Below are 26,953 nucleotides of genomic sequence, written 5' to 3' on the forward strand. Positions count from 1 at the left end.
TCCTTCTCCAGGGGATCTTCCCGACCCAGGAATCAAACCCAGGTCTTATGTAATCATTAATCTGCTTTTGGTAAGACTTAAGGAAGGAAATAATTTCATTCATTGGCCAGTACTGGGAAAGGAAGGATGAAAAACAAATAAGATATATTTTATTCAACACTTTAGACACTCCTGGGAGATGGTTGTGGTTTCTCTCACTTTTAGGAAACCAGATAACCAGAAAGAATTGTATAACTCATCCTGGCTGCATTTTTATAATATAGATTTTTAAAACCATGAAAATAGACTTGGCATGTCCATAATTGACACTAGGATAAATTTTGTCAACGTTACTTCTTGCTGCTTGAATTTCACTAAGAATTTTGGGCAAGCTAAATGCACTTTTAAATGCAGTACATCAAATTAAGAGTAACCTCAGTTTCACACAGGAGTTGATAAGATCTGACTACCATCTCTGTCTTCTCTGCACTGGGAGCAGCTCTCCTGAAACAGCCCTTCATTCCCTGAAAATGTACGCTTGTGCCAAGTTTGTCTCCACTCCCTCCCTGATCAGCTTCCCAGGTAGCACTAGTGGTAAAGAACCCACCTGCTAGTGCAGGAGACACAGGAGATGGGGGTTCAATCTCTGGGTCGGGAAGATTCCCTGGAGGAGGAAATGGCAACCCGCTCCAGGATTCTTACCTGGAGAATCCCGTGGATGTGGAGAGAGGAGCGTTGTGGCTACAGTCCATAAGCTTGCAAAGAGTCAGACACGACTAAAGCGACTTAGCACGCAGGCATGCCCTCCTTGATCAGGAGAACCTCTTCACTATTGAGCTGGTCACTGTCTGCAGGGGTACTAAAAAGACCGGCGACACTGACAGCTGAAGGCCACAGTAGCTCAGCAGCCCCATGTTCCCGGACCACTTCACTTATTCCTAGCCACAGTTCCAGACTGGTGCCATTTCAAGGGACATTGACACAGTGGTCAAGTTCATTGCAGCTGGGGCTGCCACAGTAGGGGTGGCTGGCTCCGGGACTGGAATTAGGACTGTGTTTGGGAGTCTCGGGCTTCCCTGGGGGGCTCAGATGGTAAAGAATCTGCTTGTAATGCAGGAGACCCAGGTTTGATCCCTAGGTCAGGAAGATCCCCTGGAGAAGGGAGTAGGAACCCACTCCAGTATTCTTGCCTGGAGAATTCTATGGATAGAAGAGCCCAGTGGGCTGCAGTCCATAGAGTTGCAAAGAGTCGGACACAACTGAGCAACTAACACTTTCTACTTTCCTTTGGGAGCCTCATCATTGGTTATGGGAGGAACCCTTCTCTAAAGCAGCAGCTCTTCTACGCCATTCTGGGCTTTGCCCTGAGGCCATGGGGCTCTTTTTGCCTGATGGGGCCTCTGTCATCCTCTTTGCCATGTGAAGGAGCCATTTCCACCTCCCATAGTTCTTTCTCCCGTGTCTCCTTTTCCTGTACTTCTCCAGGAAGCCAAGGGAAGATGGTTGGCTCAGGGCTTGAAAGAAGGAAGACAAAATAAATACTGTATTCATAAGAAAAGAAGATCTTAGTACCAGCCATTTCTGGTTGCTTTTTTCTGCCATACGTAATTTCAGTATTAAAGAACACAGCACTTCAAAAAGAACCTTTACTTCAATTTTATTAATCGTTATAGCTTTAGATTTTGCCACCAGGTGGCGCTGTTGCTAGCTCTATGAAATTGGTTTTCTCTATTTTCTGGTAAGTGATGTACCAGGTCCTATAGCTTGTCAGTGAGGTCTGTAATGTAAGAATATGATTTAAGAAACAGCAAAATCAGCAGAAATGGTCAATCTTAACCCACAAGCAATCTGTGATTTTGACCATTCTGTCAGGAAATAGTTTCTGGATCCTGAGTACTTTGATTTGGGATAGAATTCCATTAGCCGCAGAATAAGCCTAGGAAATATTTTAGAATGTAAATCATAGGTAGAAAATTATTAAAATTAATTATGAATATCTTAATATTACTTTAAATATAATTTTATATTTTGAACATGTAAAACATTTACCTAGTCCAAAAGTCAAAGTGATACATCAAAAGATGTGTTCTCAGAGATGTCTTGCTTCCTTCCTAGCTTCATCCCACATCCCATAGTTAATTATTTCATTAATTTATTTCTGGGCTACCTTTGCAGTGGTTTTTGTTTTTTTTTTAAAGAACATATGGTTCTTATTTTTCTTTCTCTTCTACTTGAAAGGTAAAATAACACAGTGTTCCCTAACATCCCATAGTTAATTATTTCATTAATTTATTTCTGAGCTACCCTTGCAGTGTTTTTTTTTTTTTTTTTAAAGAACATATGTGTCTTATTTTTCTTTCTCTCCTACTTGAAAGGTAAAATACACAGTGTTCTCGATCTTGTTTTTTCCTATTTGAAAATATGTCCTAAAGGTCAGCCCATGTTAGATATGGAGAGCTTCTTCATTCTTTTTTACAGGTGCAAAGCATGGCACTGTGTTTGTCAACTAGTCTCTAATGATGGATATTTGAGCTGTTTCTGACTTTTAGTTGTTACAGATAAAACCACAGTGATGGCCTTATGCACATGTTATTTCATATATGTGGAAGGTATAGTAGTCTTGTATTACTGCTGTAACACATGATAGCAAGTGTAATAGCTTACAACAGTATAAATTTATTGTCATATAGTTCTGGAGGGTGGAAGTCTGAAATAGGTAACACTGGGCTGAAACCAAGGTGTCAGAGGGCTGTGTTCCTTCTGAACACAGGGGGATACACAGGCTCCAGGGGGATACCCTTCCTTCTCTAGCTTCTAGAGACCACCTATATTTCTTGGTTCCTATCTCCCTTCCTCTTCTTCACAGCCAGCTGTGGTGGGTGGAGAACATTCCTTTGTTCTGATCTCTCTTTAAGGATTCTTGGATTATATTGAATCCACCTGTTTAATCCAGGATACTCTGCCTATCTGAAGATCTTTAAGATCTTTGAAGTCTCTCTGCCATGTACATAACATACTCACAGGTGGTAGAGATTAGGTCATGGACATCTTTGGGGCATCATTATTCTATCTTCCACAACAGGATAGCCTCACTAGAAACGGGACTGCTAGTTCAAATACTTTTTGGACATGGCTAAATCCCTTTGCAAGGTGGTTATAAGTATGAAATACTTAAAATCTCAACCCAAATGCTCTAGTTGAGTCAGACGTACTGTAATAACACTTGTGAAGGTATTCCAACGTGCAGTTGTTAGGGGCAGCAGAGGTCCAGAATAAACTAGCGTGAGAGATTATTCCATCGCTGGCATGTAACTTCTCACAGGTGACCAAGCAGTGTCACACCATTCACATGGTGACCGTGTCAGCCAATCCGAGGGCAGGTCCACGGGGAGTACAGAGTGACAAGAGCTGGTGGGCACAGTGGCCTTTTTCAGTGGATTTATTTACTCCATCCTTATTATCTCACATAATTTCTGAATGTAAAAGAGCAATACACATCTATTCATCATTGTCTTGCTTAAAAAAGGAATGATTCAGCCTTACAGATTTGTAATATGAAGATTTCCTATCAGTAAATCCTTTTGCCAGCCCATTCTGTCATCCAGGGCTTTGCCACTCAGCGTGTGGTCCCTGGAACACAGCATTGACATCCCCTGAGAGCTCGTTAGAGATGCAGATCCTTGGACCTTGTGCCAGATGCACTGAGTTGGAATGTGCCCTTATAACTAGAACCCCAGGTGATTCATATGCATATTAAATGTGAGAATCATTGCTCCCGGAGGCACAAAAGAGATCCAGTTATTAATCGTCTCTATTGTAGTTGCCTAGAAATACAACACTCTCATTATGTTGGATTTTATTGTTATGTTGCCAGCTATATGCCCAGAAGATAGCAACCTGAGGGTGAACGATTATAACAACCAACTTTGTTTGTTGAGTGCTTAATATGCACTTGGCACATATTTCAATATATCTTGTTTCAAGTTTTAGTATATGTTATCTCATTAATACACCCTAACATACGTTATCTTTTCAAATTGTCATAACAATGCTTCAGGCAAAATTTTTCACTGTTTTGTGATTGATGAAATTGAGGATTGGGAAAGTTTGGTAAATTAAGCCCAAGTTCACTTTACTAGTAAGTGCTAAAGCTGGGATTCAAGTCTGTTCAACCCTAAGTCCACATTTTTAATTACTCTTTACTCTGTTCAAGAAGAAATTGGGTTACAGTGTTGGGAAATGCAGATGTCAAGTTTATATTTGATTGGTTTTGCTTATTGGCCTTACATTTTTTAGAAACATATTTAAAATGTTACTATCATTCTGTTATTTATCATTGTTAAAAGAAAAAAAAATGCCAGAAATAGAAATGATGAAGACTGTATTAAGTAAGAAGTAAGCATTCTCTCTCTCAGCTCAGTCTTGGAACTAGAATTTTTTAACCATATCTATTTTTTGTTGGTGGTGGTCTCCTCCAAAATCCTAAGCCCTAAGTTTGTAAGCAGTGACTTATTTTTTGACAGTATAACTTGATTCTAAGTGGTGAAAAAAGAGCAATCTAACTTACATAAATCTAACCCTCCTGAGTTTTGTTAGTAGTAAATGTCACTTCAAATAATGTTACTTAAATTTATGTGTTTTGGCTAATTTTTTGTGTGGGATCTCCTTATCATCTACTAGGTTCAAAAGAAACCGAGAGTCCCAGTATTACCCTCTCTGTCTCCTCCTGACTTCTGTCGGTTCCGTTATTATCTTCACGTGGACGGGAGTTCCAGCGTTTGTAGTCGGCTCTATAACTGGGCTTCCCGGGTGGCGCTAGTGGTAAAGGAGCCACCTGCCAGGGCTGGAGACGTGAGAGACATGGGTTCGATCCCTGGGTCGGAAAGATCCCCTGGAGAAGGGCATGGCAACCCACTCCAGTATTCTTGCCTAGAGAATCCCATGGACAGAGGAGCCTGGCAGGCTACAGGTCATGGGGTCACTAAGAGCTGGACAAGACTGAGCACTTAACACTTTTTCCTGGATTATCTCTGTTTCTTACTGAGTCAATTTTTCAGTGTGTGTGTGTGGTATTTTTTTAAACATCTTGGCCCATCTTTTTATGTTGTTTGTTTTTTCAAGTGTCTGGTGATCCTGGGCTGTCCGTGTTATGACTGGACACTGCAGGTGGTTGAGCAGGGAGCTGGCGTGGACTTCCTCCACTGTTGAGCAAACTCTGCCCCTAGTTGAGAGCACCAGAAATGAGACTATGAGCTTAGTGAGTGTAAATGGGGCATGGTCACTGGTGAGCTTCAGTTTCAGGTGTTGGGGCTTCACTCTGTAGCATCAGCACCACCTTAGGAAGCTTAGTTCCCTGGGCAGAGGTGGGGACAGGGGCCAACTGCCCCATCTCATCCCCTTCCCCATGCTCACTGCCCTCCCTACCCCAGGAAAAATGTCCATCATGACCCTTCTACCCCTTTGAGCTCAGGCTGTTGCTGCCACTACTTCCTGTTATAAGCACTGCAATCCCGTCTGCTTTCTGTCTACCTACAGTCTGTCAGAACCTCTGGTGAGCCATGGTCCCTCTTTTGTTCTCAGCACAGCCCTGTATTTTGTTCATCTGTTGTACATCTTCACCAGCGTTTGATGTGAGCTGGAAAGGAAGAGAGGGGAATACATGTTCAGTGAATCAACTTTCATTCAAAGCCTGCCGTTTCCCTTTGTTCATACCTTGATATTTCCTTTTAGGGTTCAGCACCTGCAATAAAACGTGAAAAGCAGGTTATAGGAAAAAGAATACAGCTTCCCCGTGCACGCCATTGAAAGCTTGAGTTGCCTTTGACAGTTTGCAAGGAATTTCGATTTCGTGTGTATTTCAAGTCTCAGTAATCCAAGTTGAGCAACTAGATCTAGGCTAGTTCCCATCCACTCGTGCAAAAATGAGGCAAGGGGGTCAGAAGGCTGTCCCTAGAGTGTGTTTCTTCCAGAAGTAGAATTCCCCCTCCGTTGTTCCATACCTCCAGTAAAAAGTTGGGTGAACCAGCTGAAATCGTACCTTGCCTAGGAGTTCCCATCTGCCTACTCTCAGATCTCTTTCACTCACTGTTCACTCTTTGTCTAAATGGTACGGGCGTCTGTATATGTCATGTGCTTCAGTGACAGAGGTAAGGTTTGAGTAGCTTTGGTTATCCATGTTCCTTTTTTTTTTTTGCCACATATTGACACATGGGATTATTAATAGTGTTTAAAAATCATTGCTCACCTCTCCTTCCCACCTCCCAGTAGAACATGGATGCACATGAATTTAGTATTTTTCTGGTGCTTTGCTTAGAATGCTGGTGATTTCTCTCTGCAACTTACTTGATGCTCTCTTTGGTGTATATCTGTTATAATTTGTTTACCAATTAAATACTGAAATTTTTAATACTAATTTCTCTATATAACTTGTTTCAATTTGTCTTAATAAAGCATAATTCTGTTTTACATCCATATTCATGTCTTTCAGGTATAAATATGACTCTCACTTGAACTTTTTAATAAAATGTTTTGTTTATACTTCATAAAAAATGAAGTTATTGGATGCCTAATATATGCTTGACACTGCTCTTGGCATTGAATTTGCAAAGATGATTAAGATAATTTTGATTCTCAAGCAGCTTACAATGAACTGGGCTACATTATGGTTGAGTTTTTTTTGTTGTTCGTTTGATTTGATTTTGGTTTGACATTTGTAGAAAGCTTTATTCTTCAGGCTTATTGCTGTAAAACACAAACTTCTCTTCCAGGAAGGTTTAGATGTCTTATTTTCCATTTTATTTAAACTCTACCTTCCCTTCCTCACATATTCCTCTTGTGTTGGGGACTAAGGGGGAGAAAGGGCCACACAGAGGCCTCTCTCTGCCCATGTGTTCATGCTGCCCCCTGCTTTTTGGTGCTGAGTAGAGTGAACCAACAGAGAAGGCAATGGCAGCCCACTCCAGTACTCTTGCCTGGAAAAGCCCATGGGCGGAGGAGCCTGGTGGGCTGCAGTCCATGGGATCGCTAAGAGTCGGACACGACTGAGCAACTTCACTTTCACTTTTCACTTTCATGCTTTGGAGAAGGAAATGGCAACCCACTCCAGTGTTCTTGCCTGGAGAATCCCAGGGACAGGGGAGCGTGGTGGGCTGCCATCTATGGGGTCGCATAGAGTCGGACACGACTGAAGCGACTTAGCAGCAGCAGCAGAGTGAACCAAATCTCACTTCCACAAGTACAATGAGCTGATGCTTGGTAACCGGTGCTTTTCCTAAGAAAAGATGGGTGTATGCCTGAGTCAAGATGGATTTGAATCTCAGACTTCCTTTATTCTTTCCTGAGCATGAGCATCTGAACCCTCCTTGTCCTTTAAATTTAGAACATGGTGTCTAATTGCAAACCAATTCAAGACTGCCCAGTTTATTTTTTTTTTTATTTTTTTTTAAGACTGCCCAGTTTAAAACACTGAAAAATAAAAAAAAGGAGAGAGAGAGAATTGACCATAAGAAAACTAATGTTTGCTGCTGCAATAAAGTACCACAGACTGAGTGGCTTAAACAACAGAAATTAATTTCCTTACCATTCTGGGGGCTAGAAGTTTAAGATCTTCGGCTTGGCGATGTCAGTCCTTTCTGCGGCCACTGAAGGAAGGATGTTCCAGACCTCTCTCCTCAGCTTGTAATGCTTGCCTCTTCCCTGTGTCTTCACCTTGGGTTCCCTCAGTGTGTGTCTGTGTCCATATTTCCTGTTCTCACAAAAACCCCAGTCTTATTAAATGAGTGCTCGCTTCTAATGACCTCATTTTAACCTAATTAGCTCTTTAAAGCATCGTTATCTCCAAATATAGTCACATTCTGAGATACTGGGGGTTAGGACTTTAACATGTGGATTTTGACAAGGGACACAGTTCAGCTCATAACATGAAGTGATTCCAGGATCCCAGGAAGATGCCAAGTACTTTCATATATGTTAATTTATTTGATCCTCACCAAACTGCCACACTAGAGGGACACTACAATCCCATTTTGCAGATGAGCAAAACTGAGACCAAGAGCAATGACTCTTCTTGCACAAGGTCACCAACTAAAATGAACAAAATCAGAATTTGAATCTAGATCTGTGTGATCTACTTTATTATGCCCCTTCTATGTGTTATCCTTCTCAATTATTTTTTTTTTCTTTATAAGTGTAATGTTTTGAATCTGAAGTCCAGTAAGGTTCTACTCTGTCTTTCAAGCTGGGACAAATTTTTTTCATGAAAGTGTTTGGTCTTCTGTTTGGTAACCAATGCTTCCGCTCTTGGGCACCTATGCCAGCTTTTCTGCATCTTTCAACCTTTTCTAAAAGATGCCGTGACTTGATTAAATGCAGCTCCCAAACGTAGACAAGATGTTAACATCTGCTTTCTCACTTGCATTTAATAAACAGTGATTTTATTAGTGTTGTCTGGCCAGGGATGGGGGCAGTGTGGGTTGATCTGACATGTTTCATTATTTAGAAATCTTAAGAATCTCTCAGAGAGTAGAACTCCTTCAACTGGGAGATTGCATCATAAGTGCAGATTCTTTGTTGGTTTTGAGCCAAAGGATGGAGAAAGAAGGAGAGAACATGCATGGGGAGACAGAGTACAACATACTGTGAAGCTTGCTGAGGCAGTGGGAGGACATTAGTGATGGAGATGTACTATCTCCCAAGGGTTGTTGAAACCATCTGCTCTCGAATATAATCAAGAGAGAACAGATCTAAGACTTTTCATTACCAACCTGTTAAGTATAGTAAATCAAACCAGTAAGTGAAATTGGAAAATTGCTTAACCAAGTCCACAGATCTTATGGTTGACTTTTGAAAATATATATGCTTTTTACCAAGAAATGAAAAATAATACTTTTCCCTGCTAACATAGTGCCTACGTGTGGTATGTTATTAGTGTACTAGGGTTCTATAATTCTCATGTACCACTTACTCCTGTGTCATGGATGAATTAGTCTTATTGGGGGTCAATTTTTTTTCTTTCAATTTTTATGTGGTCTATTTTTAAAATCTTTATTAAATTTGTTACAATATTACTTCTGCTTTATGTTTTGGGTTTTTGGCCAATGACTCATATGGGATCTTAACTTCCTGACCAAGGATTGAACCTGTACCCCCTGCATTGGAAAGCAAAGCCTTAACCACTGGGCAGCCAGCGAAGTCCTGAATGTGCTTCTTTATCTGTCAAACCAGTGTTTGGGTTTCCATGAAGGTCAAATAAGATACATGATCTTCAGTCTACATCTGCAAACTCCAGAGAGCTATACATAAGTTATATTTTTTATTACTACTTTATTTTTGGCTCCCAAATAACAGAACCCACCATTATGCTGAATTATCTAGTTTAATTTTTCACTTTATAGATTACCTAGGCCCCTTGTTTTCTTTTCACTGCTTTCCTGCTGTTTAGCCTTTTGAAAGTGTCTTAGAACCATTGTGAAATACAGGGAAGAGTAATTAGGAATTTTTACTTTTTTTAAGTATTTAAAGATACTTAATGGGGAGTCAGTTGAAAATAGCCCTATTAATGGAGAGTTTGTTAAGTGGCATATCACATTTTAAAGGTGCTAAGCCCTTCCAAGGAAATGGCCTGTCATCTGGTTTCAAAACAACCCTGGCAGACTCCTGGTAGATGCTGACACTTTTAATTTTTCCAGAGAGCTATTAAAATTGTAGAACTTTTGGAACTATATTCCCATACCACCTTGATGGGCCAAATGATTGAACAGAACATGTGATAAGAATCTTTCCTCTGTGACGAAGCACCATGAAAAATCCTGAGTTGGCAACTTGTAAAGTTATTGCAGATCAAGTATCTGAGTTTCTCATTGTCTAAACTATCCGTTAAGAGTTCTCTTGGACTAGGAAGTTCTCTTTTACCTGCAAATAAAATACCCTGTCTGTCCTGTTATCTCTCCAATAAATAGTGCATTACCTCTTAGTTTAGGGCTTTCCCAGTGGCTCAGCAGTAAAGAATCTGCCTGCAGTGCAGTACAGGAGACACGGGAGATTTGGGTTTGATCCCTGGTTCAGGAAGATCCCCTGGAAAAGGGAATGGCAACCCACTCCAGTATTTTTGCTTGGAGACTTCCATGTACAGAGGAGCCTAGCAAGCTACAGTCCATGGGGTTGCAAGAGTCAGACACGACCTAGTGACTAAACAACAGAAAGTTCTCAGAGGATAAATTTCATTGACCATGGTTTGATACTGGGTTAGTTAAGAGGCAAAGTTGGTTAGGCTTCAAGCAGCTTTGTTTTCAGGGTTTTTCAAATTCCTAGGCTCACTGGAAGAAAATGGCTTGTTTGGGGGAGAAATGATCTGTGTGATAATAGTATGCTACGCTCCAATTCAGCACGACTCGGGCAGCTGGTGGCCATCCGCTGTCAGGACTCTCTGAGGACATCAGTGGATTTCAGTTGTATATCAGGATTTTAACTAAGGTCTGGCATCTGGTTAACCAGAGTGAAGTAACTGGGATGCCAGCTTCTCTCTTCTCTGTATTCTCCTTCAAGACAGCTTGGATGTGATCAGGTGGATGCCAGAGAATCTATTATAGTGCTGACAAATGCTAATCAGAGATAGGCTTCTGATTTTAAATTTAAATTCACTATGCGCTATTAACTTTTCTAATATTGTGTGCTTTTGATAGTCTCATTTGCATGATTTTATAAATATGCATTTCTGGCTACAATTTTATTATCTGAGTGTTCTTTTATTTAACGTTAAGCTTTTAGAGGAGGTTTTTTTACCTTTAGAGTGTGGAAAGATGATCAATCTATTTGTGGTTGGGCTCTATGTTGTCATTATCATCAGAGTAGTATAGTGCAGAGATTAGGATTGATGGAATGAAAACGCCTGGATTCAGATCCTACTTCCTCCCCCAACTTGTGTTGAGTTGTAGTTTAACTGTACAGAGGTTGTTTAACTCTACAAGCCTTAGCCTTGCCTTTTAAAATTTATTTATTTATTGAAATATAGTTGATTTACAATGTTGTGTTAGTTTCCAGTGTACAGCAAAGTAATTTAGTCATACATACATATATAGTATGTATGTATATTCTTTTTCAGATTCTTTTCCCTTCTAGGTTATTTTAAAATATTAAATATAGTTCCCTGTGTTATACAGTAGGTCCTTGGTGATTATGTATTTTTTATATATACTGGATTGGCCAAAAGGTTCATTCGGGTTTTTCCATAAGCTGTTAGGAAAAACCTGAATGAATCTTTTGGCTAACCCAATGGGAGTGTGCATTTGTTAATCCTAAACTCCTAATGTATCCCTCCTTTGGGAACCCCTAAGTTTTCTATGTCTGTGTATCTATTTCTGTTTTGTAAATAAGTTCATTTGTATCTTTTTTTCTTAAGAGTCCGCACAGAAGCAATATCATGTGGTATTTGTCTTTCTCTGTCTGGTTTACTTCACTTGGTATGATCATCTCTAGGTTCATCCGTGTTGCTACAAATGGTGTGATTTCATTCTTTTCTGTGGCTGAGTAACGCTCCATTGTATGTATGTACCACATCTTCTTCTTTCGTTTGTCAGTGGACACTTATACTGCTGCTATGCTTTGACTGTCGTTAATATCGCTGCAGCGAACATTGGGAATGCATATATCCTTCTGAATTATAGTTTTCTCTAAATATATGCCCAAGACTCTTCCTTTAATGGAGATAATAATAGCATTTTCCAGACAGGGTTTTTGAGAAGATTCCATTAAAATGGCATATATATCAGCCAGCTTTTGCTAGGTTATGCTCCAGTAACAAATTAACCTAAAATATCAATAGCTCAGAGCAGCAAAGATCTGTATTTCATTCATCCATCATCAGTTGGCTCTGCCTCTGCTCCATATTCTCTTCATTCTGAGACACACCTGAAGAAGCAGCTTCCACTGGTCTCATGACAAGACTCATTGTGGCTTTAATAGCTCCTGCCCAGAAGCAGCACGTGGCACTTCTGTTCATATTTAATTGGCCAAAGGAAGTCATGAGGCCAAGCCTAGTATCAGTGAGTGGGTGCAATCATCTACCACAAGCTGCAATGCACATTTACCATAGTAAAGGTTTTACTGACCATAGTAAAGGCTCAGTGAATAGGAGATTTTAGTTTTCAATCTAGAGCCACTGGAGAGGTGAAAGACAAAGGCACATGATGGTTTAGCTAGGACAGGGAGACTGATATTAGGTGTTTGTCAGTCAGATCTCTTAAGAGCAAATGGAGGTGCTGATCACTTCCTTTGAACTTTCCAGGGAAGGTGGTCTACGGAGAACCCATCGCAGCAGGTCTCGGCACGGATGGCACTCACCACTGGGATAGAGAATGGCTCCATGCCGCCCATCACGTTATGGGTCCACCCCTGCGACCAGACCCTTCAACGCCTGACTTCCTCATGAATCTATTGGCTAAGTAATCAATTAGCAGATGACTGTGAAGTGTTTTGCCAAATTAAGATGTTTTTCAAGTCTTAAAATGTGAAGGATTTGAGTATAGGAGGTTGTGTGATACCAACTTCTACTTGACCTGACAGGCCCTGGGAAGTCCTGCAGTTGGGGACCAAAAAGTATTGGCTTCATTACGTTATGATGTGGTGTCAAAATCTCTCCTGACCACAGTGAAATCAGATCATTTTTCCTGAAGTTTTCCTCTGCTTTGATTTTTTTGTTGTCTTTTCTATCTCTTGTTGCTTAGGGCCAGGTCTCTTCCGTATGCCCTATTTTTATCAGACAGAATATTCTTAAGTATTTTCCATGTTGATATAACCCAGGAATTGGATATGCCTGTGGTAGAGATACAAAAGATGATGATCTAGGGAAGAGCCACAGGTAAAAGACAAAATCCTGCCCTCAGAGCAGGTTATCCCCATGAAAGACCATTCAGACCATTTACAGATGCTTTTTGGCATGGGGGGGGGGTGCATTATGATCATTTTTGTTGATGAATACACCATTCGTGGATATTTTGACATTCCCCATTCACAGATACTCAGATCTGAGTTAACAGAGAGCTTTTCCCAATAGACTGTACAAGAGTTCACTTGCCACTTCCTTCCAGCCTTGAAAAGCTGCTCATTCTCCATTGCGGTTTTCTGAGTTTCAGTTGAGAATGGGGTCAGGGTACCAGAGAAAGGTATGGTAGTTTCCTCCTGACATTTTCTATCTCCTCACCCACCCCTGCTCTCATGTGTGTCTCTTTTACAGCGATGACCTAACCACCACAGGGTCTGACAACTGTACTTTCAACAGCTGCCAGAAAGCTCTTGGGAAGGATGATTTTACTAAGATTCCCAATGGAGTGAATGGTGTTGAGGACCGGATGTCGATAATATGGGAAAAAGGCGTGGTGAGTGTCACGGAATTCAGTTTGTTTTGGTGAATTCTTCAATGAGGATCTGGTCTATTTTAGGACCAAAGTTCCAGAAGACTTCATGAGAAGCTTCTTGATTGTTTTCACAGAAGTGGCCACTGGGAATACTGCCGCATCACCACCTCCATGCCATCTCCCCAGATAATAAGGAAAAATACTTTTCTTCTCTGCATAGTTTAGAGGATGCTTTGCACCATGGTGCAGACATCAGAGTATAAGTTTAGATTGGGTACCAAGAGGATTGTTTTTGAAGTCTTTGAAATCTAATAGCCCTTCTATCTGATTTCCATGTTTGTGAATCCCAGTTCCTCATGTGTCACTGATATAAACACTTGGAATGATTGAAAAGACATGAAGGGTTTTTATTACATTTGTACCCCTTTTTCATATAAAAACATAAATGTCCCTTTTAAAGAACTTTTGAATATTATGGTTAAAAAGCTACTGTATGAGGTCACATAAATCATAAATCCAAAGCACAGACATTTTCTTTTAATTTCACAGTTTAGAAATTTCTACCTGAGGATGAAGAATAATCAAATGGCTAAATGTTCATACATGAGCCTATCCAGGTGGCTGACGAGTGTAGTTGTAAAGATCAGCAGTGAAGACTTGCTGGGTAGGACCTGAGGTCCCCAATGTCATGCCATCCTCATCCATCTCTCAGAACCCCTCCCTTCAATGATGTAGTAATCACATCTCTGGACTTTTTTTTTGAGGCAAAGACCCTTTGATAATTAAACAGACCTTAAGGATGCTCTTGCCATATAAGTGTGTATAGGGATAAACTCTCAACATTAAAAAAAATCATTTTAGAAGGATCACATCCCACTGAAATGTGTCCATATTAAAATCTCTTGCAGCAGACTGTCCATGACTGTTGGTTCATGTAGATTTTAGTAGAGCAAAAACTGAACCTCTTGGCTGATTTTTCTTTTTTTAAAAGTCTTGTCACCTGATTTATAGGCCTATCTTATTTTAATTCTGTAGTATTCTATATAATATCTACATGATTATCTTATACATCTTATCTATAAATCTTAGGTCTGCAGTAAATAATCCAGATCGTAAATGTAGCAGGTAGTGGAAGTATAAAGAATTGGAAGTCCTGTTACCAATGTTTAGCTCTTTTCTCTGTGATTCTGGGAAGAATGGGAAAAATTTGTGCAGATGTTTTGTTAAGCTGATAGGTTTTTGAAAAGTTACTTTCAGGCTTCCAAATTTAACCCCATTCATCCCCATCATTATCACAATGATTGTTTAAGATTTATCAGTATTCACAGATGTGTTTGGCCTCACAGTATACAAAATTAGGTGTGGTTCTATTTGGTTCTAAGAGATACAAGTCTCCTGCTTTTATCGATAAGAGATTTTTAGTGTTTTATGATTTATCAGAAAAAGAAATGTATTTTCTTCCTTGAATTGTTTTCCAGCACAGTGGCAAAATGGATGAAAACCGGTTTGTGGCAGTTACCAGCACAAATGCAGCGAAAATCTTTAACCTCTATCCAAGAAAAGGAAGAATAGCTGTGGGCTCAGATGCTGACATTGTGATTTGGGACCCAAAAGCCACAAGGTAAGCCTAAGTTTTTGTATTACTTGGCCTCTCCATGGAGAAAAAGCACTAACTTGCAAAGAAATTATTCATTGGCCTTAATCAGCCATTTCTTCTTCGGTGATTTATTTAGGCAGGCTCAGGTATTATAAGCACAGGGTACAGATTTGACTGTACAAACATTCTTTTGTTCTCTTTGGCATAGAAGATGCAAAAGTTGTGTTGCTTACCTTCTGTGGAAATGCATATGTGTATAAAACCAATGTGAATTTCCCAGTTCAGTGCTGGGCAAGCGCCTGAGTTCACAGGGAGGAAAGGTACAGAGCAATGAAGAAAAGGAAAGGCTTAGTTTAAAAAGGGTTGCATTGAAAACTCGAAATAATTATAGCCTTTTTCAAGCTTTCAGATAGAAAAATTCCAGCACAAAGGATGTCACTTTTAGCCACATTTTCCAGCTCAGTTCATCTTGAGCCTGTCGTTCCCAGTAGACTCCGGCTTTTTTGTTTCCAATTTCCATAATTCTATGTTAGTATGGCAGGTTTGGCCAATTCTACCAACTCAGAAAAGCATTCGGTAGAGACTGAAGCTTTGTTAATTTCTCCTGATAAGATGTTGATGCAGACAACATCTGCATCCTGATCGTGTTTTTCATAAACTCTGCAGCTGTTAATAGAGAAAACCCCACATACTTTCACATTGCACATGTGTGTGCACAAGTGCGTGTCGATGCACATGTGTGTGTGTAAATGGGGATAGGTAAGACCGTCTACTATTACCAAGAGACATTTGTTTAAAGGGTTTATGTGGTGGTAAACAAAAGTCTATGCAAACAAACCCTGTTTTATTGGACTTCAGACACGTGTTTTTAACTAATTGAGGGATTGTGGCAAACCTGCTTGGAGCAAGTCTGTTGGCTCCATTTTCCCAACAGTATTTGCTCAGTTTGTGCCTCTGCATCGTATTTTGGTAATTCTTGCAATATTTCCAGCTCTTTCATTATTATTGTGTTGGTTATGGTGATCAGTGGTCTTTGATGTTACTGTTGTAATTGTTTGGAGATGAGCTGAGCCAGTGTAAGACAATGAATTTGATACATGCTGTGCATGCTCTCACTACTCTACTCGATGGTCATTCGCTTGTATCTCCCCTGCTTCTTGCGCCTCCCATTCCCTGTAACACAACGGCATTGAAATTACGCCAGTTAATAACCCTATCAGTTCAGTCAGTTCAGTTGCTCAGTCGTGTCTGACTCTTTGCGACCCCATGAATCGCAGCACGCCAGGCCTCCCTGTCCCTATAGCAGCCTCTAAGTTTTCAAGGAAAGGGAACAGTTTCATGTCTCTTACTTTAAATCAGAAGCTCAAAATGATTAAGCTTAGTGATGAAGGCACTCTGAAAGCTGAGATAGGCTGAAAGATAGGCCTCATGCATCAAACAGCTAGCCAAGTGGTGAATGCAAAGAAAAAGTTTCTGAAGGAAATTAAGAGTGCTCCTCCAGTGAATACATGAATGATGAGAAAGTGAAACAGCCTTGTTGTTGATATGAAGAAAGTTTTAGTGGTCTGGATAGATGATCAGACCAGCCATAACAGTCCCTTAAACCAAAGCCTAATCCAGAGCTTTGCTGCTGCTGCTAAGTTGCTTCAGTCGTGTCCGACTCTGTTCGACCCCATAGACGGCAGCCCACCAGGCTCCCCCATCCCTGGGATTCTCCAGGCAAGAACACTGGAGTGGGTTGCCATTTCCTTCTCCAATGCGTGAAAGTGAAAAGTGAAAGTGAAGTCGCTCAGTCGTGTCCAACTCTTAGCGACCCCATGGACTGCAGCGTACCAGGCTCCTTCGTCCATGGGATTTTCCGGGCAAGAGTACTGGAGTGGGGTGCCATTGCCTTCTCCAATCCAGAGCTTTACCTCTCTTCAATTCTGTGAAGTCTGAGAGGTGTGAGGAAACTGCAGAAGAATATTCATAGTTTGAAGTTAGCAACGATTTGTTCATGAGGTTTCAGGAAAGAAGTTGTCTCCATCACATAAAAGTGCAAGGTGAGGCAGCACGTGCTGACGTAGAAACCACAGCAAGTTATCCAGAGAATCTAGCAAAAATATTTCGTGAAGGTGGCTACACCCCACAACAGATGGTCAATGTAAATGAAAACACATTATATATTCCTGATATCAGAAGAAGATACCGCCTAGGACTTTCATAGCTAGTGAGAAGTCAATACCTGACTTCAAAGCTACAAAGGGCTAATGCAGCTGGTGACTTTAAGTAGAAGCCAGTGCTCGTTCACCTTCTGAAAATCCTAGGGCCCTTAAAAATTATGCTAAACCTACTCTGCTTCTACTCTATAAATGGACCAACAAAGTCTGGATGACAGTACATCTGTTTGCTGAGTATTTTAAGTCCACTCATGAGACCTGCTTCTCAGAAAAAAAAAAATTCCTTTTGAAATATGACTGCACCTGGTGACCCAAAAGCTCTGATGGAGACTCATGCTGTTTTCATGCCTGCTAATCCAACATCCATTCTGCAGCCCATGGATCAGGAATAATTCCAACTTTCAAGTCTTATTGTTTAAGCAATACATTTGGTGAGACTATAGTTGCCCTAGATAGTGATTCCTCTGATGGATCTGCAAAGTCAGTTGAAAACCTTTTGGAAAGGATTCACCATTCTAGATGCTGTTAAGAACATTTTGATTCATGGGCTGTGGTCAAAATATCAACATTCACAGGAGTTGGGAAGAAGTTGATTCCAACCCTCATGGATGACTTTGAGAGACTCAAGACTTCAGAGGAGAAAGTAACTGTACATGTGGTGGAAATAGCAAGAGAACTAGAATTAGAAGCCTAAGGTTATGAAGTAATTGCTGCAATCTCATGATAAAATTTCATGGATGGAAAGTAGTTTCTCATGAGCAAGCAAAGAGAGTGGTTTCTTGAGATGAAGTTACTACGAAGGTGTTGAAATGACAACAAAGGATTTAGAATATTCTGTAAGCTTAGTTGATAAAGCAGAGGCTGGGTTTGAGAGGATCAACTCCAATTTTGAAAAAAGTTCTGCTGTAAGTAAAATTCAATCAAACAGTCTTGCATGATGCTGCAGAGACATTTTTTTTTTAATGAAAGGAAGAGCCAATCATTGCAGCAAACTTTATTGTTGCCTTATTTGAAGACAATTTCCAGACTTCTCTTGTGGTCCAGTGGTTAAGAATCTAACGCAGGGGACACGGGCTCCGTACCTGGTCAGGGAAGATCCCACAAGCTGTGGGGCAGCTACTGAAGCCTGCACGCCCTGGAGCCCTTGTTGTGCAAGAAGAGAAGCCACCACAAGAAGAAGCTTGCTTGCCTAGAGAAAGTCCTCACAGAGCAGTGAAGATCCAACACAACCAGAAAGAAATAAATAATAACAAAAAAGAAGTTGCCACAGCCACCGAAGCCTTCAGCAACCACCATCCTAATCAGCCTGCAGCCATCCACATCCAAGCAAGACCCTCCATCAGCCAAAAGATTAGGACTTTGCTGAAGGCTCAGATGATGGTTAGGCCTTTTTTAACAATAAAATAATTTTTCATTAAGGTATGCATACTGTTTCTTTAGACATAATGCTATTGCACACTTAATAGACTACAATATGATCATGACTTTTATTTGCCCTGGGAAACCAAAAAAATTCATGTGACTTGCTTCATTGTGATAATCGCTTTATTCCAGTGCTCTGGAAGCAAACCTGCCCTCTCTCCAAGGTATGCCTGTATTCTTCCAGATTCATTATTCATGGAGTCTCCTCTTCAACCACCTATTCGACCCCATTTCTCACATTCTGCAGTTTTCACATTGAAAAAGATGAATAATGATAGTGCAAAAAATTCTGACTGTGGATTAGAGAAAATTCTTAAAGGGTTGGAGAAGTAAGATATAAGTCAAAGAAATCCAAAGAGAGCTAGATCATTTCAGTACATCCTGCCAAGTAAAGATAACATTTCTCTGTGTTTCAAAAGGACATTAAAATAAGAAAAGTTTGTTTGTTTTTTTAAGATTCTGAGAGTCAGAGAAATAGAACCCAGTAGTTCATCTGCCTCCCTGATCACCACAGGCAAAATAGCTGAGAACACCTAAAAATAAAAAAGTATTGCAAAGAATGACACCAGCCAAACTAGATAAATGTAAAATAACCATAGTAATACATATCTTATTTTGGTGTAACACTTTCTTAGGTTATAGAACGTTTTCGCATTTCTTATGTGATTCTAAAAAAAAAACCATCTGAAGTAGGCATAATAATTATTATCAATATCTCATTACAAATGAGAGAGTGGACATTCAGAGACCTTAAATGATATGCCTGGGTCCTGCAGCTTAGCATTGATGACCTAGGATCAGACCTACACAGCAGGCTCTCAGGCTGTGCTGGTTTTCATTATGCTTAGCCTTTAGTTATATACAATAAGCAGACATCAAGAGAGAAGACTCAGAACTAGTAATCAAAGGCCAATATATAACCTTTCCCCAAAAGACACATATATAAAAATGTAAATATTTAATTTTCTGTTATCATTACTGTTATAAAGTGAAGGACAGGTATTATATAAGAAATATTAGAGAACTGATAAAAAAAAAGTGGTAGAGAGAAACTTAAAAGCACAGAGGCTTTTTGGCTTGACCTTAAGTTAGTTATTTTAGGCTAGAAATTAGGGAAATTAAGCAAGTAATATATAGATCTTTAAAAAGAATAAGAACTTAACATCTGGATCATTATAGGCTATTACTCTGAAACAAGTGAATAGGAAAGGAAGGACAAAGAATGTTGTAGAAATCGGTAGCTAACGCTGGTGAGAGAGTGGTCTAAATTTATATAGTCCAAAAACATGACTCAAAGAGACATAATCACAGCCTATAAATATCTTCCAAGCAACAATATATGTGTAAGTAAAGGAAGCGAATTATTCACAACCTGGAGTTCAGGTCGTTTTTCTTTGTCCACTTGTCTAAGGAAGACAGTGCTTTACACCTGAGCTGGTGTCATTCTCAGACATTGTAAGAACCAAGGAGACTCCTAAGGCTGGTACCACGGGAGATAGATATCCCGGAGAAGGGTTAAAGAGAAGATCCACAGGGACTGGCCTGCATATGGCTGTCCACATGGCTAGGAATTAGGACAGTCAACACGCAGAGTGTTTCCATTTCTCTCTTGTCTTTGAGGGGCTTCCTTGGTGACTAGACGGTAAACAATCTGCCTGCAATTTAGGAGACCCAAATTGATCCCAGGGTTGGTGAGGAAAATGGGAAAGATTTTCTTCAGCAAAGATTAAATGAGAGGAAAAGTGAGGAGAACATTATTTCCTCACACTTTTAACTTACTGCAAGTTATCAATAAATAATTGTTGAAAGAATGAATGAACAGAGATGAATAAAGGATAAAGGATTTTCTGAGCAAAGGAGGAGGAACTGGATAACAGGTCTCCTTTTCCTTGTGTCCCCTTTAGTTTGAGGTTGGGAAGCAATTAGCTTTTTAAGCAACTCTTATAATAGGAAAAGAAAATGAAGTTAACAGAGAGCTATCTTCCTGGTTCATGCACGCATTCACTCAGCAAGGAGCGGCGCTGAGAGACAGGCATGAGGGTCAAAGTTATACAAGAGCCAGGCTCTGCCTTCGGGAAGCTGACAGTCTAGGAATGTGTTAAGAATACCGCATGCTAGGCAAAAACAAGGCACCACCGAAGTTCAGAGAAAGAAAGATCCTTCTTGTATTAGTGCAGTCATTGGCAAAAGACCTACAGGCCCACCATCAAGAGAGAGAAAACGAGACTTCTAATCCTGAGTGTGTGTCAGTCGCTCAGTCGTGTCCAACTCTTTGTGACCCCATGGACTGTAGCCTGCCAGACTCCTCTGTCCATGGAATTCTCCAGGCAAGACCCCTGACCTGAAAGTCGGATTAAACATGGAGGTCAGATAAACCGAGGCATGGATAGGAGGGTCTGTCTGGGTGGAGGCAGGTAAGGTTTGGGGTTACAAGGCAGAAAGAACAGGTTCAAGATGTGGAAGGGAGCAGAAGGATGAGGAGGCCGTGGGCTGCCTCTCTTCCAGTTTTAATTTTGTTTATTACAGTTTTAAATAGAGCTCATCTAGTGGGGAAACATTATTTAATTAAATGAACAAATAGATGTATCTATAGGTTTTTTCTTTTCAACATATCCCTTCTTATTTTACATGATTTTATTATTATCTGAAGGCTGGTGATGTGAAAGCTTTCTGTCTAACCACACCATTGGAGATTGGACAGAATTTTCCTTCCAAATTTCCTCAAAAGGTTTTAGCAAAAGCAATCGCCCCACTATGTCAAATGAGAGCAATGTGCATTTCTCCCAAGAGCCTGAAGGGGGAGCGCACAGCCCGCCCTGAGCTAGGGGCCCCAACGAGGCCAATCTAGCTGCTGGTTATGCAAGAACAAGCCAGCCCCTGGAGGATGGATGCACTTGCTAATGATTTTTGGCTTCATGGTACATAGATGTTTTCCTTTCTTTTTTTTTTTTTTTTTAATTCTCATTACTTTTTAATGGCATGTGAGGTAAGTATGCTTGCAACACAATCTGTAACCTTAAAAATGGGTTGCATTAAAGTGACTGAGGGAGATGAGAAAGAAAAGCAGTACACCAAGCTTTTTTTTTTTCTTTTAAACTTGTAAAAAGCCAGATGATTCCAGAGTGAGGAATCTGACATGTGATGATGGATGTTGAGACAGGACTGGCAGTGGGAGTCTGTAGAGACGGTTTGGACATCCTGATGAAAGATTACCTAAGACGTTGCTAGCCTGTAAAAATTTCTGCAAAAATCAAGTGCAATAGCTCTTCTGTGTCATTGCACAATCAAAACAAACTGCATTTCGTGCTTATGGAGCATTCACCTTTTTTGGAAGTAAAAAAGAGTCTGCTGTATGCAGCATGACAGCCCACGGAGCCGGGGTCTATTGCTTGTTACAGAGGTATGTGTCCTAACACGTCACAACTTGAGTCAGAGCTTCAAATTTTGGACACGTTGCCAATCTAAATGTTTGGCCCATTTCTGCAGGATATCTTGGAACTTAGAATCAGGAGCACGAGATCCAGAGTGTGATTTTCATGTGATGTCAAGACAAAATCTTTCAGTATTACGTGGTGAAGACAGAGACCAGTCAAATTGGCCAACTTGTTAAAAACCTTATTAGTGAAGATGGCATGTAAGTTACTTGCAAGCCCATAGCAGCAGCAGTAACTCAGGTTCTGACAATTTAAGACTATCCTATGAGCTTCTGTTCTTCTGTATTCATTAAATAGCACTTAGTTACTATGGCAACTGTCCCTTTTCAGTATTTATGAGCTGCAGGGTATCTCACAGAATCTCAAGCACACAAACACACAGCTAACCCATTGTGTACACTGGAACATTTCATGAAGACTCCTAGCCTGGACTGTGTTTTACAAAGCAGGCATACTTTGCTCACAGTTATTTGTGTGTATTATTTTTTAAATTCAATTATTGCAGGTTTTGACCTTGAATATGCCATTCTTGAAGGCATTGTGCTGTCTTTCCTGCTTAATTTCCTTCCCTTTCTCATTGAAGATAGAGATAAATGAATTTAACTATATTCAGAGAAGAGTAATGACTTGCAGCTTATGAAAGTGCCCTCCTAGATCTAGAGAGGGCCTTGTGTGTGAAAGAAAGCAGGATAAGAATGATGGTTTCATCCTTGGGCAGTGGGGATTGTGGGACTTGGGGAAAAACAAGAAATAGGGAGTAAGGTGCCCTTTGGTAAAGAGTGGTGACTGTGGTTGATTATTACAGCTGTGTCATCAGTGACTATTTCATGGAAGCTACCGGGCATTTCCCCTTGAGGTTGGACATTGTGTACCATTTAACTAATTTGTACACTATGCTTTTCCTTCTCAAAAGGAGTGTCAGCACGCCCACATACTAGCACACATTCACAGACACACAAACACAGCTACCGCGTCTCTGCTTGTAAATGCTGGTCAGCCTGAAGGCTCTGCTTTTAATGCCTGTTTCTAAGACTGTTTATAACTCACGCCTCCTCTAGTCCCCAAACCCACACTATTGCAGCACACATCCTGTGGGTGGAGGGAAGAGGGCCAAGCCTTGTACCAGATGGGCGATGGGAAACGAGGATGATTTACGCCATGATTGTTCACTGGGTTGCCTTGCAGACGTTCACGGGGGCAGCATGGCGTCCGGTGAAGGTCGTGCAGCCTCTGCTTTCGCACAGCTATCCAAGCACCCACAACGTAGTAGATCTACCATAGATTTATAGAGCAATTATGACAGTTCTCTGGCAAATGGTAGCAAAGTATCTTGAGGAATAAATGACTTTTGCTAGTCCACACAAAATCTAGCCTACCTGCTGCGGCAGGAGCAGAACCAGGTTGTAAAGAGAAAGCCTTGGCAGTTCGTTCCTTCTCTGTCTGCCACATACTGGGTATGACCTTGGGAATGTTATTTAGTTTTTCTGAATTTCAGTCTCTTTATTTGTAAAATAGGGATGATGATGATGTCTAATCTCATAGCATTGCTGTGTTTAAGATAGTGTACATAAAATGCTTGGTATAATAAACCAAATAAAAAACAAACTATTTGAAATGCTCTGTACATAATTAATGTTCATAATTAAATGCTGTGTACATAATTAATGTAGTGCCTGGCATGCAGGAGGTGCTCAGTAGTTGTAGGTAGTCAGTGGCAGTAGATGGTCAATTGATTAAATAAGTGGGAGCTAGTGTTAACTATAATTGTGATTCAAAAGCAGACTAAACAGTACTAAAATTATATGAGATCATATACCGTACAGTACTAATATTACATGAAATTATGCTAAAATCATGTGAAAGCTCAATCTCTTGTGTTTCTTACACACCTGCAACTCGCAGCAAAAAGGACTAAAATGAAGATGCTTAGATGGATTCTTTTGGCTAAGATAACCTGATTAAATCAGAACTCATGTGCCCCTAGAGCTGACTCCTTTAAGAGATTATTTGCAGTGAAACAGTTTCAACAAACCACTAAGATCCACTCTGTGACCTTCAGAAGATATTTGCTTTTAAAAAGTTTTGGACTACACGTGAGAAAAGCTAGCTTGCTGATTACATATGGATAAAATTTTCTCTACTATTTATTCCAGTTTGTTTATTTAAACATGTTCTTATGCAACTGAACCTTTCAAGTGAACTAGAAATGATTTCCAAGGACTTCACTACTAATAACTGCATTTTTTTCCAAATTATAAAATAAAAGCAGCTTAGAAACAGATCACAGTAACCCATCTATCACTGATGGTTTGCCTTTGCCAGAGTAAGCACAGTTTATTTTAAGCATTAGGATTTGGGCAAAAAATAAGCACCAAGGGGAGGTGGTTGTATGAAAGGCGTAGTCTTTTCTAACTAAGCACCTGCTATATTTTTCTTCCTACCACACATGTATCATACATTTTTCTGTCTTTGGCATTTGCCTGTCTTATTTACAGCTATATCCCTAGGTACCAAAACAGTGCCAGGAATACATAGCAGTTCAGTAGTTATTTGCTGAGTGACTAAACCAGATATTAATTGTCTTGGGCCAGTGAATAAATGTGACTTTAAATTTTTGGTTGGGCCTTGTTTATCTGTTCCTGAAACAAGTTCAAGATCCAGGTTTTACATTTTCCCATCTGAGTTGGAAAAAAAAGAAAGATCCTTGGCACTTCTGTCTTCTCCTTCCCCAAGGCAGTGCTCGACAAGGATACATTCCAGAGTCAGGGGCCAGTAGCATTGCCAGACCTAGCCTGGCCACGAATGTGGCTGAAGCCAGATTGGATTCTTTTATGGGTTAAATGATTCTGTGTTTTGGTCACAGACTCACCCCTGATTCTGGTTAGTTATCTTAAAAACATGGGCCCTTGGTTATGGAAGGGTCAGGAGACAGAGTGAAAATGGATGGGAGGAAATTTAATATCAGTACCTGCAAAGAATCCCAGGGGTCCTTGTGTTCTTAAAGCACAGCAAAGAGCCATAGCTTCCTACAAAAACCTTTAGAGAAAACATCAGTAACAATGCATTGTTCTCTGTGGAAGATGATCTCAGTGGAAGTCTATTTGGAGGCAGTGAGTCATTTAGGAAGGCAGTCTTTTTTAATGATCTGAGCAAAACTCAACCCCCCTCCCCGCCACACACACAAACCTTAATGTAAGCTGATTTACCTTTTTTTTTTTTTTTTTAAATCTGGGGTCCTCAAAGTGTGGTCCCTGGACCAGCAGCATCAGAATCATCTGGGAATTTACTAGAAATGCAGATTCTCAGGTACCTCCTGGGCCTACTGTCTCAGAAACTGTGTGTGGAGCCCAGCAACCTGTGTTTTCACAAGCCCTCCAGGGATTTCTGATGCTTAGGTTTGAGCAGCACAGGTTCTCATCGTGTATGAGAAGACTTTGGAACTCAAAATCCAGTTAACTCCCCAGAGTTCTTTATAGCCCCATTTGATTATTACTCATTTTAGGGAACTTACTACCTAACCAAACAGCTTAATCTTTCCTGGGAAGGTTTTAATTGTTAGGATGTACTTACTTTGGTTGCATTAAAAAGTACCTCCTTCCAGTTCCTAACATGTTTGGCCTCTGAAGCTACAAGGAATGTGTCTACACTCTCAGATAATAGTCCATTCATTCATTTATTTAATCAAACACTTGAAGAAAGACATTGGCTCCAATAAGTCATCCCATCACCAGCTAAGCATCCTCAGATCCCTCAGTGGATCCTGAGGACCATAATTAGCAGAATCCCAACATCCTGGGCACACCTCTGCTCACCCTTCTCTTGACAGACACCTCTCCATATCCTACAAAGATGCAAGTCCCAGAACTGGATCTGACTCTGCTTGTAATACCACCAGAGCAGGAACTTGTGAAGATGACTGGTTTTATAACTAAGTAAAGAACTCTTCTGGAGAAAGAAATGGCACCCCACTCCAGTACTCTTGCCTGGAAAATCCCATGGATGGAGGAGCCTGGTAGGCTGCAGTCCATGGGGTCGCTAGGAGTCAGACACGACTGAGCAACTTCACTTTCACTTTTCACTTTCATGCATTGGAGAAGGAAATGGCAACCCACTCCAGTGTGTTCTTGCCTGGAGAATCCCAGGGACAGGGGAGCCTGGTGGGCTGCCGTCTATGGGGTCGCACAGAGTTGGACACGACTGAAGCAACTTAGCAGCAAAGAACTCTTCATTACCTTCATGACATTTTTCTAGGATATATTGTGGTGGCCAAAGGTTCATTTGATTTTTTCCATAACATTCTACAGTAAAAGCCAAACTAATCTTTTGGCTGACCCAATACCTTATGAAATTGCCATTTGTAGATTAAGAATATGAAATATGAGCAATTGTATGGAGTTTTAATATCTTATCACATTTATTCAGTCAATAATATAGAAACTTGTGTAGGGCCTTCTCTGGTATTAATATTTATGTTAAGATGATAGGATTATACTGAATGGTTGTTTTTGGTATCACATTCTTAAGTCCACTTGAGCAGATAGTAATTTACAGTGTCCATAATCCTTCAAAGACACAATATTTAACATAAACAAAAGGTACAAAGAACAATGCAATGAACACTTGCATATTAACCTTCCCAAAGCCATCTCTCCCCTCCCCCAGTAAACACCTTGAATCCTGGATTTGATGTTTATTGCTTCCATGCATTTCTTTCTATTTGTGCAGTACATAAATGCATCCCCAAACACAGTATATACACAATATATGTATTCTGTGTACTTTTGGCTTTATATGAATTGTACCACATATGTACAGTGTATTATGTTTATGGTGCTCATCTGTGTTGAAATGTGTAGGTGCTTCACGCATTTCCACTGCTGTATCACATTCTATTTTATGAGTGTAGCGTGATTGATTATATATGTGCCAATGCTGGAGGATGTTTAGGTTGTTTCCAGTCTTTCACTATTTCAGACGCTGTATCCATCCTTGGTACCCTGGGAGAGTTTCTAT

At 40.4% G+C, this 26,953-nt stretch overlaps 1 protein-coding gene across 1 annotated transcript in view; it reads left to right on the forward strand.

Moving 5' to 3' along the window:
* The window catches only part of DPYS (dihydropyrimidinase), a 99,537-nt gene that overhangs the window by 39,347 nt on the left and 33,237 nt on the right, over positions 1-26,953 (forward strand). Inside the window, exons 5-7 of the mRNA XM_027561340.1 lie at positions 12,260-12,416; positions 13,208-13,349; positions 14,807-14,949. Coding sequence (XP_027417141.1) covers positions 12,260-12,416; positions 13,208-13,349; positions 14,807-14,949 — 442 coding nt within the window. The remainder of the gene's footprint in view (positions 1-12,259; positions 12,417-13,207; positions 13,350-14,806; positions 14,950-26,953) is intronic.

Source organism: Bos indicus x Bos taurus, chromosome 14 (genome assembly GCF_003369695.1).
Source record: "Bos indicus x Bos taurus breed Angus x Brahman F1 hybrid chromosome 14, Bos_hybrid_MaternalHap_v2.0, whole genome shotgun sequence".
Classification (NCBI taxonomy): Eukaryota; Metazoa; Chordata; class Mammalia; order Artiodactyla; family Bovidae; genus Bos; species Bos indicus x Bos taurus.